A 12,572-nucleotide genomic window follows, 5' to 3' on the forward strand; every position below is an offset into this window, starting at 1 on the left:
CTCCTTTGGAGAAAGAGCTTTAAAATGCAGCAGGGAGGAGGTGTCCAGGCCTGGGACACTACGTCAGCCCCAAACCCTTTCCTGCCCATAAAGTGAGCCCCTGGATGGATTTGGGGTTAGAAGGAGAGTTGGGCACTGGGACTGGAGCCACGCTCTAAAATCACCTCAACAAATCTGAACAGAGATCCTTCACACCCCAAACCAACAAAGACATGTGTGTCCTCAAGCCCTGCCCCCAGCAGGATATGCTCCTCCCAGCCTTCCCTGTGCCAGGCTGCCTGGTGGAACGTGTGATCATTTCTCCATGTGTCCTTCTGTGCCTCTGTCTGCTGCCCCTTCTCTGTCCTGTCCTCTGTGAGCCTCTCCACCCTCCAAGCCCCTTTCCATCGCAGTACACTGGACACTGAGGTTTCCATGGCAACATTTCAGACTTTAATACATATTGCTGGGGGTGATGGAAGGTGAGTAGGGCATCTGGTCACTTGGATGGGAGAGAGCAGGGCCTTCTGAGCCCCGAATCTAGCGCCCATCTCCCCAGAGTCTGGAGGCAGCTGCCCTACTCTCAGGGCCAGAATGAGGTGTTACTCACTCAGGCTTCCTCCTCTGAGTTCAGCAGGCCTGCTTGGGCTCACAGGGTCTGCTGGGGAAAGATAGGGTTCCCTGGGCCCCAGGATCCTCCCCAAGCCCTTGCACTTTCTTCAGACCCCGTCAGGGAGCAGCGTCTCCCTGCACTTAGTCCCAAAGGAAGTCCAACGGCTCTGCTCTCAGGGGACCCAAGGGAGAGTCGGCGGGGTGAGAGGCCCAGTGGCCGGGGCCGACGAGGAGAGTGCCCTGGTGAGGCAGTCGGAGAAGGCAAAGGTGTCTCATCGATGAAGGTGGTGATCTCCTCTCGGAAGAAGCCAGGGCCCCGTGGGGGTCCCCCACCTGACCCCAGAACCCCACTCTCCAAGAATTGGCGAAGGCTGGCCAGCCCCCCACCACCTTCAGCCTCCTCCTCGTCCGCCTCATCCTCCAACCTGTGTCTGTGTCCCAGGTACTCAGGAGGACCCCCGAGGGCCCGGCTTTGGGCTGGGAGGACCCGGATGTCATCAGAGGATGACCACTTGTGCAGGAAGGAGCCTGGTTCCCGAGGGGTAGAGAAGATGTTGGTCTCATCATGGGACAGACGCCGGGATAGGGGGACCTAGGAAGAGGAGCGGGTAAGACCTGAAGGTGCTGCAGGGACAGAGGCAGAGGCAGGAACCAAGTGGGGACTCCAGAAGATGGTGCCACCTTCTTAACCTTCTTCAAAACATTTGCTCCGGTGGGCAAACCTGGCCCCACGAGGTCTGAAAGGATGCCTCTCTTGCTATAGTTTTCTTTCACCCAGCTTTATGGTGCCCTGAAAGCCAGGGCTAGGGAAGAGGGGATTGGGATGCATAACAGACACTGGAGAAAAGTGATGAGGGGCACCAAGGGTAGGAGGTGTGTCCCCCAGTTCCATACCTGTAAGTAGTGGACTCTCTCAAGAGGAGGGAAGAGCATGTGCCTTCCAGGCAGCAGCTTCACCTGGGCAGGGTCCCGGCTCCCTGGTCCTGTAGCTCCGTTAGCATCAAAGCGGACTTTGCAAACTCGGCCCTCTGCATAGTCATCACAGCCCCCATCTAGGAGAGAAAATGGGCAGAGCGGTTACAGGCAGGGAATGCCTACCACCCCCGCCCACTGCCTTTATAAGCTCCCAGAGACCCCTTTAGTTCCCATTAGCCTGTATGTGCCGAGAGGACAGTGAGAGTAGCTAGCATTTGCTGTGTTCAGTGCTAAATCCTGAGTGGAGTGCTTCATACATATAGACGAAGTTATGGAAACAATTACATGCCCTCCCCCAAGAGCCATCCCTATAGCTGGGGGCCTCTCTCAGGAAGCTCAGGTTCCCCATAGTGCCAGAGCTGGGTAGTGTGGACTTCTGGAGGGGAGCCTAGGCCCGGTGAAGGGAGCCCTGAGTGCTGCAGGAAGCAGTAAGTGGACAGCAGGGTGCCTGCTTAGGGAAAGGGGAGCCCAGGATGGTGCAGGTTCTGTCCAGTAGGGGGCACTCCAGGGCAGCCCATCCTCTGACTGAGAAGGAACGGCAGGAAAGGGAATAGATAGATGTCCAGGAAAGCCAAACCCAGCGCCTCCTCTGACCGTCATCTCCATCCTCCTCAGACATGATGGCCACGCATTGCTCCCACACTGTGCGCACGTCGGCGCGATAGCGCTCGCAGGACCAGATGAAGGAGGGCAGCAGCAGCGTCTGTGCCATGGAGCACCACAGCACAGCCAGCACCATCCAGGGAGGCGCCGAGTCCGACTTGAGAGAGAAGAAGCTCACCACCTGGGGAAGGGTGGGAGTGGGCTGGGTCAGGGCCAGAGCTGAGGAGCCCACCTGAACCCCATATCCTAGTGCAGCTGGTGGGCAAGACGTCAGAAGTAATGCCTGATCCCTGTGATCCAACAGAGGTGAAGCCGGAGGTGGAGATGGAGTGAACAGAGGGAAGGAACTGACTCAGAGGAAGGTCGGGGAGAGTGCTGGAGGCAAAGCCCTGAGGTCAGGAGGGAGAGGAACAGAGGTGGACCAGGAAGCATAGAGACAGAGAGGAACCCAGGAACAGTGACTAGATGGGGTGGTGGGGTGAGCCCTGTGGGGTTTCCACCCAAGACTGCTCAGAGACCGTGTGGCATCCAGAGGGAAGGAGGGAATGGAGAGTGGAGCCCAGCAGCTGGGTGAGAGGTCTGCGGCTGAACTGTGGAGCTGCAGGATGGATGACGGAGCTGGAGGACGGGTAGTGGAACTGAAGGATGGTGATGGAGCTGAGGAGTGGGAACTGAAGCAGATGCTAGAGCTGGGGTAGACAGGGTAGTGGGAACTAAAAGTCAGATGATCAAGATGGGGGCCACAAATGGAGTGGGAGATGGACAGAGGAGAGGAAGATGGATGGCGGAACTAGAGGAGAGATGACGGAGCTGCTGGATGGCTGATGAAGTTGGAGGTCAGGTGATGATGCTGGGGCCTGGATGTTGGGGAGAACAGGCGGGGAGGACCCCGATCTCACCAAGATGGGCACCCCTGTGAGTGAGTCATAGAGAAAGACGATGGCGCTGACCAAGCTGGTGACCTGCAGGGATGTCTTGGCAGACTCCGAGCCATCCAGCGAGGACCGCCGCTTCCCTCGGGCATCCTCCACCACAATGGCTGGCACCTCAAAAGCTGGCCGGGTACCCAAGCCCCCTGGCCCACCCGCCTTGGTCCCCCCACTGCCCCCCACTCTCCGGGCCTGCCGAGCCCTCCTGGGCCGGGCCCACAGTGTCTGGTAGAAGGTGATGGCCACACAGACCAGCCCCATGACAATGCCCCCAAGTAGCAAGAGGCTGAAGCAAACGCCAAAGCCGAGGCCAATCTTGGAGACTATGAACTGGCAGCCGCGGGCATAGTAGCGCTCGCCGTTGTTGTGCCAGCCAATGGAGGGCAGTGTGGAGAGGATGAAGCTGACCATCCAGATGCCCATGACGGCATGCAGCGCCTGCTTCTTGGCGTTGCTGAGGCGGTAGTTGACTGGCCAGCGCACCATCCACATGCGATGGTAGGAGAGCGAGGCGACCGTGAAGCAGGTGGCCAGGGCCAGGGTGTAGTAGGTGGACACGAAAACCTTGCAGATACTCTCGTTCCAGTCATAGTCGGAGGAAGCCTGACGCCGCAACTGTACCACAGCAAAGGTGGTGAGGGGCACAGCTGCCATGAGTATGTGTGTGCCCGCTAGGAAGCACAGCAGCAGCTCCAGTGGCTTGTGCTTCTGCTGCTTGGCCGAGATGCTGAGGATGATCCAGGCATTGGCCAGCAGCGCCAGGAGCCCACAGGCCAGCCAGGACAATGCATTGGAGCGCAGGGAGGCCTCCTCTGCCCCCGCCCCGCCCCGAGCCATCCTATCCTCAGCCCCCCACCCCCTTGAGCTCCGTGGGGGTGGGGGCTAGGTCTCACCCAGGAGCCCCACTCACAAACATGCCCATGATCCCCACAATCCTCGCCCTGTCAGCAGGCAGGCTGCCCCCAGGCTCACCCCAGTGCTCAGCATTGCATGATCGACCCAGCTGAGGGCAGATGTGGAGGGCAGGGGAGGAGACTGAGGGTCAGCAGAGGCAGTCCTCAGCTTTCATACTGGGCGGGGCCTTCCTTAAGCATCCCTGCAATTGATGGGGCAGGCAAGCTGGCTACTTTCCCAACTGTTAGGCTGGCTGGGGGGTTCTGGTCCCCATGCTGGGACTTCCGGGTCTCTTTTTCCTCTGGTTCTTGACCAGTCAGGAATCTTCTGGATGCCCCAGGGATTTGGGGGCGGGGCTCAGCCCCCTGGACAGGCTGCAAGGGAAAGATGAGATGTGGGAGGGAGAGGGCAAAGGTAGGGCATAGGCTGGTCTGTAACCGGCCTCCTGTGCCCCCTTTCTTGAAACTGTAGGGATAACTGATTACTAGGGCCCTGAGGGTCATTCAGAACATTCCTTTGCCTTAAATCAGACAGCTAAACACCCCGCACAGATGAGAGCCCCGCTCTTCCAGACCTCTAGGGAAGAGGGTATTCCCACCTCCCTATCTCCTTTAGCCCTTTCTCCTCCCGCTGGAACTCCTGGGTTCCTTCTTAGAACATCCCCTGCTCAGCACTACTCCACCCCTATCTTCAAGTCCCTAAATGTCTCTTCAGAACTACTGATGGGAGACACATGACTGGTTTCCTCTTGAGGGTTCACAGTGAACAGGGATATGGCATTACAGCCTTCCTCCCCTACCTGCCGGTCTCCTGGATGCGGGGGTCTTGGTGCTTAGCCCCTACTTCCCCAAACCTGGATGATCACCCTCCAGCTCCCCAGATCTGGGAAAATGGGAGAAAGGAGTCTGGGACCGAAGGGGGTGCTAGGGAACCTGAAGGCGGGGAAACCGCTGACATCAGAAGCATCCAGAAATGGAAAGAGGGGGAACTAGGGAGAAGGAGGAGAGTTTGAGCAGAAGAGAAAGAGGGGGCAAAGTGGTAGTATCTGAAAATAGCAGGAAAAGCTCAAACCCCCTGGAGAGGAGGCTTTGGAGGGAGGAGAGACTGGAGGAGGGAGGGAGGGAGGGAGCAGTGAATAGGAGGCTGAGAAGAAAAGCCAAATGTTCAATAAGGTGCTGACTCCCGCGGGGAGACCTTGACTCTTCCTCCCTGGCCCAGAGCCTCAGTTTCCCTCTGATGGGAGGAAGGATGGTCCCAGTTTTAGTGCGTGATGCTGAGCTTCAGTGAGCCCTGGGAAGGGGGTAAGGGAATCGGGTGAAACCCTGAACAGAGTGAGGCTGTAAGGAAGCGCATAATGGCTTTAGGGTAAGTGGGGTAAAATGGGGCACAGCAGTGAAAGGGTCTGTTTCTCATGGAAGCAGCTCAGACCCTTGCTTTCCCCAAGAGGTCCTGGTCCACCCCCACCCTTGGCTTCCCTCCGGAGCCCAGTACACCCTAGTTGCCATGGCAATGGCCAGCCAGAGGGAGGTGGAAGGACTTGGCCACAAGCAGCCCCCAGTGTCCTCTCCTACAGCCCTGGACCCCTTCCCACCCACCTCTACCCAGGCCCAGCTGGTGGGCTCAGGATGAAAGAGATAGGAAGTCAGAGAGGGAAGGAGGCAGGAAAGATGTGAAGGACAGAGAGAGGCAGTTGAAGGACAGGGAGAGATCAGAGGAAGGTGGGAAGGGGGATCTGGGAGGTTCCCTGGCCGACGGGGTCCCTCGCCCTTTGGGGTGAAGGGGTAAGGTCAGGCGGCTCCTCCCTCCTGTCCCCCTCCAGGTTCTCCAGGGCAGAAACAGCAGGTGGCTGGGAGGAGGGGTGGCCTAGGGGAGAGGAGGCAGCTTGCGGGGGAAAGGGAGGCAACACGGGGGATGGGGCAGGGGTCGTCTTACCTCTGGCTGCGCCCAGCACTGCCATGGAGACGGCACTCCCGACGCGGCTCTCTCAGGCTCCCGCTGCCTGCCGGCTCCAGCTCACCCGCCCTCCTCCCTCCTTCCCTCTCTCCCTCCCTCCCTTCCCCCGGGCCTCCCTCCTCCCCCTCAGTCCCGGCCTCCCGGGCTCAGTCTGCGGCTCACTCGGTCTCTGCCCCCCTCACTCTCCAGGACCCCTTCTCCCATGGTCATCCTGCCAGTGAGCCCAGGCGAGGGGGACTGCAGGATAGCTCTGTGGGGTGGGGGGCGGGAAACGAGTGTAGGGTGGGGAACTGGACGGTGGTGACTAGGGGAGGAGGGGCAAGGAAGGCGCCGAGAGGGAGGCGGGTGAGGAGGATGGCTGGGAACCGGCTTCATTGGTGAAATGGTTCATGTCCTGCCCCCACCCCTTCCCGTTTTTCAACATGAACACAAGCTCCAAGAGGCAGCTGGTGTTGTTGGGGACTGAGGAGCTAGCTGTTCGGGGAGGAGGAAGCGTGTGTCACTGTGTATATCTGTGTGAGGGCTGGGCCTTGAGTTTGGGAGCGAGGGGGCTTGTGGTGCAAGCTGGGGCTGCTTGTGGAGTTGAGGGTGGGTGTGCACAAGCTAAAAGGATGTGGGTGCATGCATGCACACAGACACACACACACTGCTTCCTCCTCCTGGAACACAAACACACATGTTGGGGATACAATTTGCACACACGTTACAGTTTCTCATAGTCCTTTTTCTCTGCCACACACATACACCAGGAGAGCTCACGCAACCCTGAATCGCTCCCCCACGGTATATCACACACGTGTAATTACAGAGTCTCAGCCTCACACACACACAGGCCCACACAGAGCCCTGTGGGTTGTGGAGGTGGATAGCCAGCCTCCACAGAATTTTTCCCTCTCCAGGGAAACTTCATTTCCTTCCTGGGGCACACCAGGCAACCTCTCCTCTGGGTCCAACCCCAAAGACCAGAAGATTCCTGGTCCCCAGAGAAGCGGTCTCTCTCTCTCTTTCTCTGTCTCTCTCTCTATCACACACACACACGAAGAGCATCTTCTTTTAGTAAGTTTATTGTATTTTTCTTTCAGCTCAGGGGAGCAGGGGTGGAGAGTGGGCACAAATGCAAAGTAAGCAAATGGGGAGCCCCAGCAGCAATAGGGTGGTCTTCCTGGAAGAGGCAGGCTTTAAAGATAGGAGGAGAAGGACAGAGGAAAAAGGAGTTGGGACTGAGGGAAGTGGTGAGGAAGGGTAGGAAGAGAGGGAATCCTGAGAGAAATGGATCAAGAAGATGATTTGTAACCCTGATTTCCCTGTGTCCTGAATGGCCTGGAGGAGGGTAAGGGAGGGTGTGGGGCAGGCGCAGAGCCTGGCACAATCACCCTTGAGGTCCCTTAGAGGGTTCCCTCTCAGGCTAGCTATCCCTTCGCCCAGCAAAGCTCGCTTCCAGGAGGTTCTGCACAGGGTGAGTGGCTGGTCACTGGGCATTGTCTCCCACAGGGCCTGTGCTCCCAGCCTGCACTCTGATTAGAAGAGCCAAAGGCTTTGTCCTCTGGTAACAGATTCTGCCACCAACGGGAGATGAAGAAGGGATTTTAGACAGGGAGGCCTTCATCTCTGCTCATAAATTCTCTAAGATGGGCCCTTCCCATGGGTGCTGTGCTCCTGCGAACCCAAAAGTACACACTGAGTACCTACCACTGGCCACTGGTGACAGCCGTGTGGCATTTGTCCCTGCATTCAAAAGGCAGCAGTGGAACTTGGGACAAGGGACCTGGGTTAGTCCCGACTCCAGCACTTGCTAGCTGTATGACCTTGGGTAATCAATCATCTAGCTTTTCTGAGCTCTGATTCTGGTCTGTAAACTGGAGATGATCATCTTAGTTCTGTCACTGCCAGCCTTGTAGGATTTTTGTAAGTCTCAGACAGACAGAGGATGTGAAGCATCCCTTGTGGCTGTGTACATGGGGCTGTGTCCAGTGGGGCTGTCTGTGCAAGGTCAGTACGTGAGTCTGTGGCCCCACCCACATAGGGTGAGAAGCAGGCAACTTGGGGCAGGAGGTGCTGGCTGCCAGAAACCTCTGGATCTGCATCTATCCTTGACTGGCTTGGCTGTGTGATTTTGTGCAAGTTCCTGCCCTCTGTGGTCCCAGGGTCCTGTCCTGTGAAATAACAGTCCCATGTTCCATGCTTCCGGACACCCAGCCTCACCCTCCATGCAGCCAGGGCTGGCCCTGAACACTCCCCTGGGATCCAAATGAGCAGTCGGGGAGAAGTTCAGAGAGAAATAATGAGAGAGGGGCTAGGGTTTGAAGGAAAAGGATACGGTGGGGAGAATGGTGTGATTAAGCCTCTGGAAAATAGAGAGCAACATTCAACCAATGAGGCTGGGGCCTAACCCAGGAGAAACAATGGCAAATCGTAGAGGAGGCGAACAGGAGGCCAGAGGCCTAGGATTTGCTACATTCATCTGGTCCGCAGGCCATGAGCCCAACGGGAAACGCGGGGCAGACACCTGGGGAGGCTGCAATTGGGATCTCCCTGGCCTCGTGCCTCAAATGGGGCTACATGTCTTCTGAAACCGGCTGCAGGAACAAAGAAGAAGGGGAGCAGGTCTGTCCCTGCTGCAACCCCTTTATGTTCTAGCACCTCCATGGCTTTTCCAGTGCAGTGCTAGCCTCTGGGCCACAGCTGCAGAACTAGTCCAGAAATGCCCTGGCCTGCTGCTCCTTCAGCTCCACCCTCCCACTTCTGCCTCCTTCTAGCTCCTGGCCATCTTTTCCCACCCCTCTATCGTCTCCACCACACCCCTTTAGCCCCAATCTCCTCGCCTCCACTCCCCCCAACTCTCCCTCCTCAACTCCTTCCTCCCGTCCATCCTCCCTTCCTGCCCGCTTTGTCCCCCCTTCCTTCCCCTCCTCTCTCACTCCCTCTCCCCACCCTTTTCCCCTCTCCCAGCCCCTCCTCCCAGATCCTTACTGAGGGCACTGGCAGGTCTTCTTCTCACTGAGGAGTCTCTTGATCTGAGACATCCGCTCTGCTTGACGCTGTCCAGGGACAAGAAATGGAGTCACGAAGGTCCCAGGCCTCCAGAAGGGAGGTGCCCCTTGGTGGGGGGATTGGGGGAAGGTGGGAGAGGAGAAGCAGTCACATAGCTCAGGCCATCTATCCTGGAATTAACCCTCTGCTCCTTTCTGTCTCTCCCTTGAGTGGCATCTGGGTCAGGGCAGCAAGGGAACTTAGGGGTGGGCAGAGGGAGCTAGCCAAAAGCAGGTCTCATATACGGGATCTCCTGGTATGGGACTCAGGGGTTTGAGGGCCCTGTGGGGACCAGGTGTGGGGTCACTCACCCTTCGGTGCCGGCACCTGACACAGAAGAAGATGCCTAGCCCAGTGAAAAGCAGGAGGCCCGCGACGCCCCCCAGCACAATCAGGACCATTGGCTGCACCGGGGTGGGCCATGTGGGCAGAACTGCAAGGGAGAGAAATGTGCTCAATGCACCACCCTCCTCCACAGGCCAGCGGACTGAGGACTGACCTGCAACCCCGCCTGGCCAGTCTCTGGTTTGATCCTGGGGTTGGGAGAGAGGGGCAGAGTGCTTGGGGACTCTTAAAGGCCGCCAGTGCTGGGGAGTCGGTTTTATGTTTTAGAGACCACAGGGCACTCTGCAGAGGTAGAAGCAGTGGTCTAGACCCTGGACTCTGTGTGTGTGAGTGCGTGTGTGTGAATGTGCGTGTGCATGTGTGTGAATGTGTGTGTGCATGTGTGTGAATGTGTGCGTGCATGTGTGTACATGTGTGTGTGTGTGCGTGTGTGTGCGTGTGTGTGCATGTGTGTGAGGATGTGTGTGTGTGAATGCGTGCATGTGAGTGCATGTGTGTGAATGTGTGCATGCGTGTGTGTGTGCGCGTGTGCATATGAATGTGTGTGAGTGTATGAGAGTGTGAGTGTGCGTGTTATGAGTGTGTGGGTGTGAGTGCGTGGGTGAGAGTATGTGTGTGAATGTGTAAGAGTGTGTGCGCCTGTGTGAATGTGTGTGCATGTGTGTGCATGTGAGTGTGTGCATGTGTGTGAGTGTGTATGAGTCTGTGTGAGTACGTGTGTATGTGTGTGAGTGTATGAGTGTGTGAGAGTGTGTGTGAGTCCATGTATGTGAGTAGATGAGTGTGAGTGTGTAGGTGTGAGAGTGTGGATGTGTGTAGCGTATGAGTTTGTGCGAGTGAGTGATGTGTGTGTGGGTGTGTGAGAGTTTATGTGAGTGCGTGTGAGTGCATGTGTGTGTGTGTGTATGTGTGTCTGGATTTGGAGAAAAGCCAGGAGCCAGGGAGGAGGGCTTTGGGTCAGGTGGACCCCATTCCTAGGCTGTAGACCTGAGGGAGCCGGAACCTGTAGAACTACAATTGGCAGCCTAGAGCCCAGGACCACAACCCACCTCACCTCATCACTTCTATGCCTCCAGGACACCATCCCCATAACCCCCCAACTCAGGCATTGGGAGGCTGGGACTCTGGGTGGTCTCTGCCAACCACAGGAAGGTCCCGTAGCGCAGGAGGCAGAGGTCATGGAACCTGGGTCCTCACCCTTGATGTTGGATTCTAGCAGGACCTGTCCCGAGTCACTCAGCAGACACTGCCACATCCCCGCCTCAGGGTTCAGCACCCACACCGCCTTCGCCTGCTTCGAGACCGTTGCCTCCTTGTTCTCCAGTTTCAAGCTCAGCGTCAGCTTAGGGGAGGTGGGTCCCCACACCTCACAGGTCAAATTTTCCTGGAGCTGAGTGGCTGCAGAGGAATGAGAGGCTGAGATTGAAAGCCTGAGATTCAGTAGAACAATTAAAATGATACTCTATATGGGCGGCCTTCTTTTAGCCTTTTAGAGCAGATTTTCATGCAGTCGTATGAGGAAAAACAGCGTTTGGGATCTAGTGGTATTGGGTTTGAATTCCAGCTCCACTGCTAAGCAGCTGAGTGCCTCTGGGCAAGGGACTTAACAACCTGCGCCCGGACAGTAGTAAAGGCAGACATACATGTAGTGTCTGGATGGGGCCCAGCCCGTGCTGAGAAGTAAGTGTTAGCCATTATTATTTGTGGAGTTGTTATGATGATAAGGAGATAAGGAAGCCAGAAACTCAATTTGGAGCTTGACATTATCATCATTACTATCACACAGAGAGCAGATTTCATTATCTTTATTAGACAGGTCAGGAAGCAGGCCTGAAGTGGGAGGGGGCTTAGTCAGGGTCACAAAGGGTTGGTCACAGGCAGAACGGGAACCCTAGTTCTTAGCCCAAGTGGTTTGGGGATCTTCAGTGAAGCCAGCCCCAGGCTGGCTCATAGATGTCTCAGTTCAAAACCAGCCCCAAACCCAAAGGGCCCTCCCTTACTTCATCCAGGTAACCAGGGCCTAGGCATCCCCTCTTGGGGCCTGGCTTGCCTCAGAGGGAGCCCTGGGCCAGGCCCCTCCACCTCCTTCCCCTGCCTGCCCCTCCCTGGCCTGACCCCTCACCTCTCATCACCACGAGGTTCACTTCCTGATGCAACTTTCCTGTTTTTGCTTCAAGGGCCAGCGTGAGGTTTCCAGAGCCAGCATACTGAGGCAAGGCCTGGGGCAGGGTGAGGTAGAGCGGGAGGTTCTTGCCCATCTGGAGCTTGGGGTCCTGGGTAACCCGTTTTACAGACACTTCCTTGTTCTTCAGGTCGAAGGTAATCCAAGACTTGGAGGAGGAAGCCTTCTCCGCCTGCCACCACAGCTCGCCACTGCCCATCAGCTTTTCAACTGTAAAGGTGAGTGGGAAGGAGAACTCCACCTGTTCCCCCTCTTTCTTATAGACTGTACTGGAGACCTTCTGGAAAGCTGGAGGTGGGAAGGGAGAGACCCTGAGTGAGGAGATAGGAAGATGAGGGTGCACGAGTGGGGTCGGCATGCGGGGGCAGCAGGGAGATGGAAGGGGACCCGATGAGTCCAGGCACCCACCTTGTCGTTTCAGATACTTCAGTTCCTTCCTACCTCTCCAGCCTTCTCTCCCCTCTTCCACCCAGCATTTTCCTACAGCAGACCACCTCTCTCCTCCCAGAAGCCATCACAGAACAGCCCAGCCACAGGAGATCCTTGCTGTCCTCAGGATTCCTGGACCACAGAAGCCATTTGGCCTCTACTCCTTAGAGGCATAACTCATCACCTTTCACAAAATAAGAGCGAACACTTAACTTTAACTAGGGCTTACTCTGTGCCAGGCACGATTTTTAGTGCCTTACGTATATCAGTCCTCAACTTAATACAAGGTAGGCACTATGGCAGTTAACATCATCCCCATTTCACAGAGGCTGAAACCAAGGTGCAGAGAGGTTCAGTAACTCACCCAAGGTCACATGGTTGTGGCAGAACCAGGATTTCAATCAAGGTCCATGCACTAAACTGGCACGCTACACTAGCTTATGTCCCATAAGCACCCAGGGGACAGGATCTGGGGTAGGACCTTGGTCTCTCCACAGTGGCCTGACTCAGAGGTCCAGAGGTACAACATAGAACATCATCAGGGTCGGCTTGCTGCTGTTAGTGTCCGTGAGTAAGTGGATTTGCCAACTTGGTAGGGGTGGGGAGCTGAGGCAACAAAGAAAGTAAACGCCCTGACATTC

At 56.6% G+C, this 12,572-nt stretch overlaps 2 protein-coding genes across 5 annotated transcripts in view; both read right to left on the reverse strand.

Annotated features, from left to right (window-relative positions):
- Positions 1–409: 409 nt before the first annotated feature.
- On the reverse strand, positions 410–6,271 carry GPR162 (G protein-coupled receptor 162). Of its 3 annotated transcripts, XM_030939852.1 has the most exons (6): positions 5,925–6,271; positions 3,069–4,366; positions 2,161–2,350; positions 1,486–1,643; positions 1,017–1,183; positions 410–831 (listed from the first exon to the last, which is right to left on the reverse strand). In XM_030939852.1, exons 2-6 carry the CDS (start codon positions 3,933–3,935, stop codon positions 765–767), a joined length of 1,449 nt encoding a protein of 482 aa, XP_030795712.1. In that variant the 5' UTR covers positions 3,936–4,366; positions 5,925–6,271; the 3' UTR covers positions 410–764. The 3 variants fall into 3 exon arrangements, with proteins under 3 accessions (XP_030795712.1, XP_010384215.1, XP_010384214.1); XM_010385913.2 differs by having other exon boundaries at positions 410–1,183; positions 4,071–4,366; XM_010385912.2 differs by having other exon boundaries at positions 410–1,183.
- A 720-nt stretch (positions 6,272–6,991) lies between these two features.
- CD4 (CD4 molecule) overlaps positions 6,992–12,572 on the reverse strand; it is a 33,680-nt gene continuing 28,099 nt past the window's right edge. For both annotated transcript variants that reach the window (XM_010385914.2, XM_030938589.1), the window contains 5 exons: positions 11,443–11,790; positions 10,518–10,718; positions 9,287–9,408; positions 8,916–8,983; positions 6,992–8,521 (listed from right to left, as the gene is read on the reverse strand). In XM_010385914.2, coding sequence (XP_010384216.1) covers positions 8,491–8,521; positions 8,916–8,983; positions 9,287–9,408; positions 10,518–10,718; positions 11,443–11,790 — 770 coding nt within the window. In that variant the 3' untranslated portion in view covers positions 6,992–8,490. The remainder of the gene's footprint in view (positions 8,522–8,915; positions 8,984–9,286; positions 9,409–10,517; positions 10,719–11,442; positions 11,791–12,572) is intronic.

Source organism: Rhinopithecus roxellana, chromosome 10 (assembly GCF_007565055.1).
Source record: "Rhinopithecus roxellana isolate Shanxi Qingling chromosome 10, ASM756505v1, whole genome shotgun sequence".
Lineage (NCBI taxonomy): Eukaryota > Metazoa > Chordata > Mammalia > Primates > Cercopithecidae > Rhinopithecus > Rhinopithecus roxellana.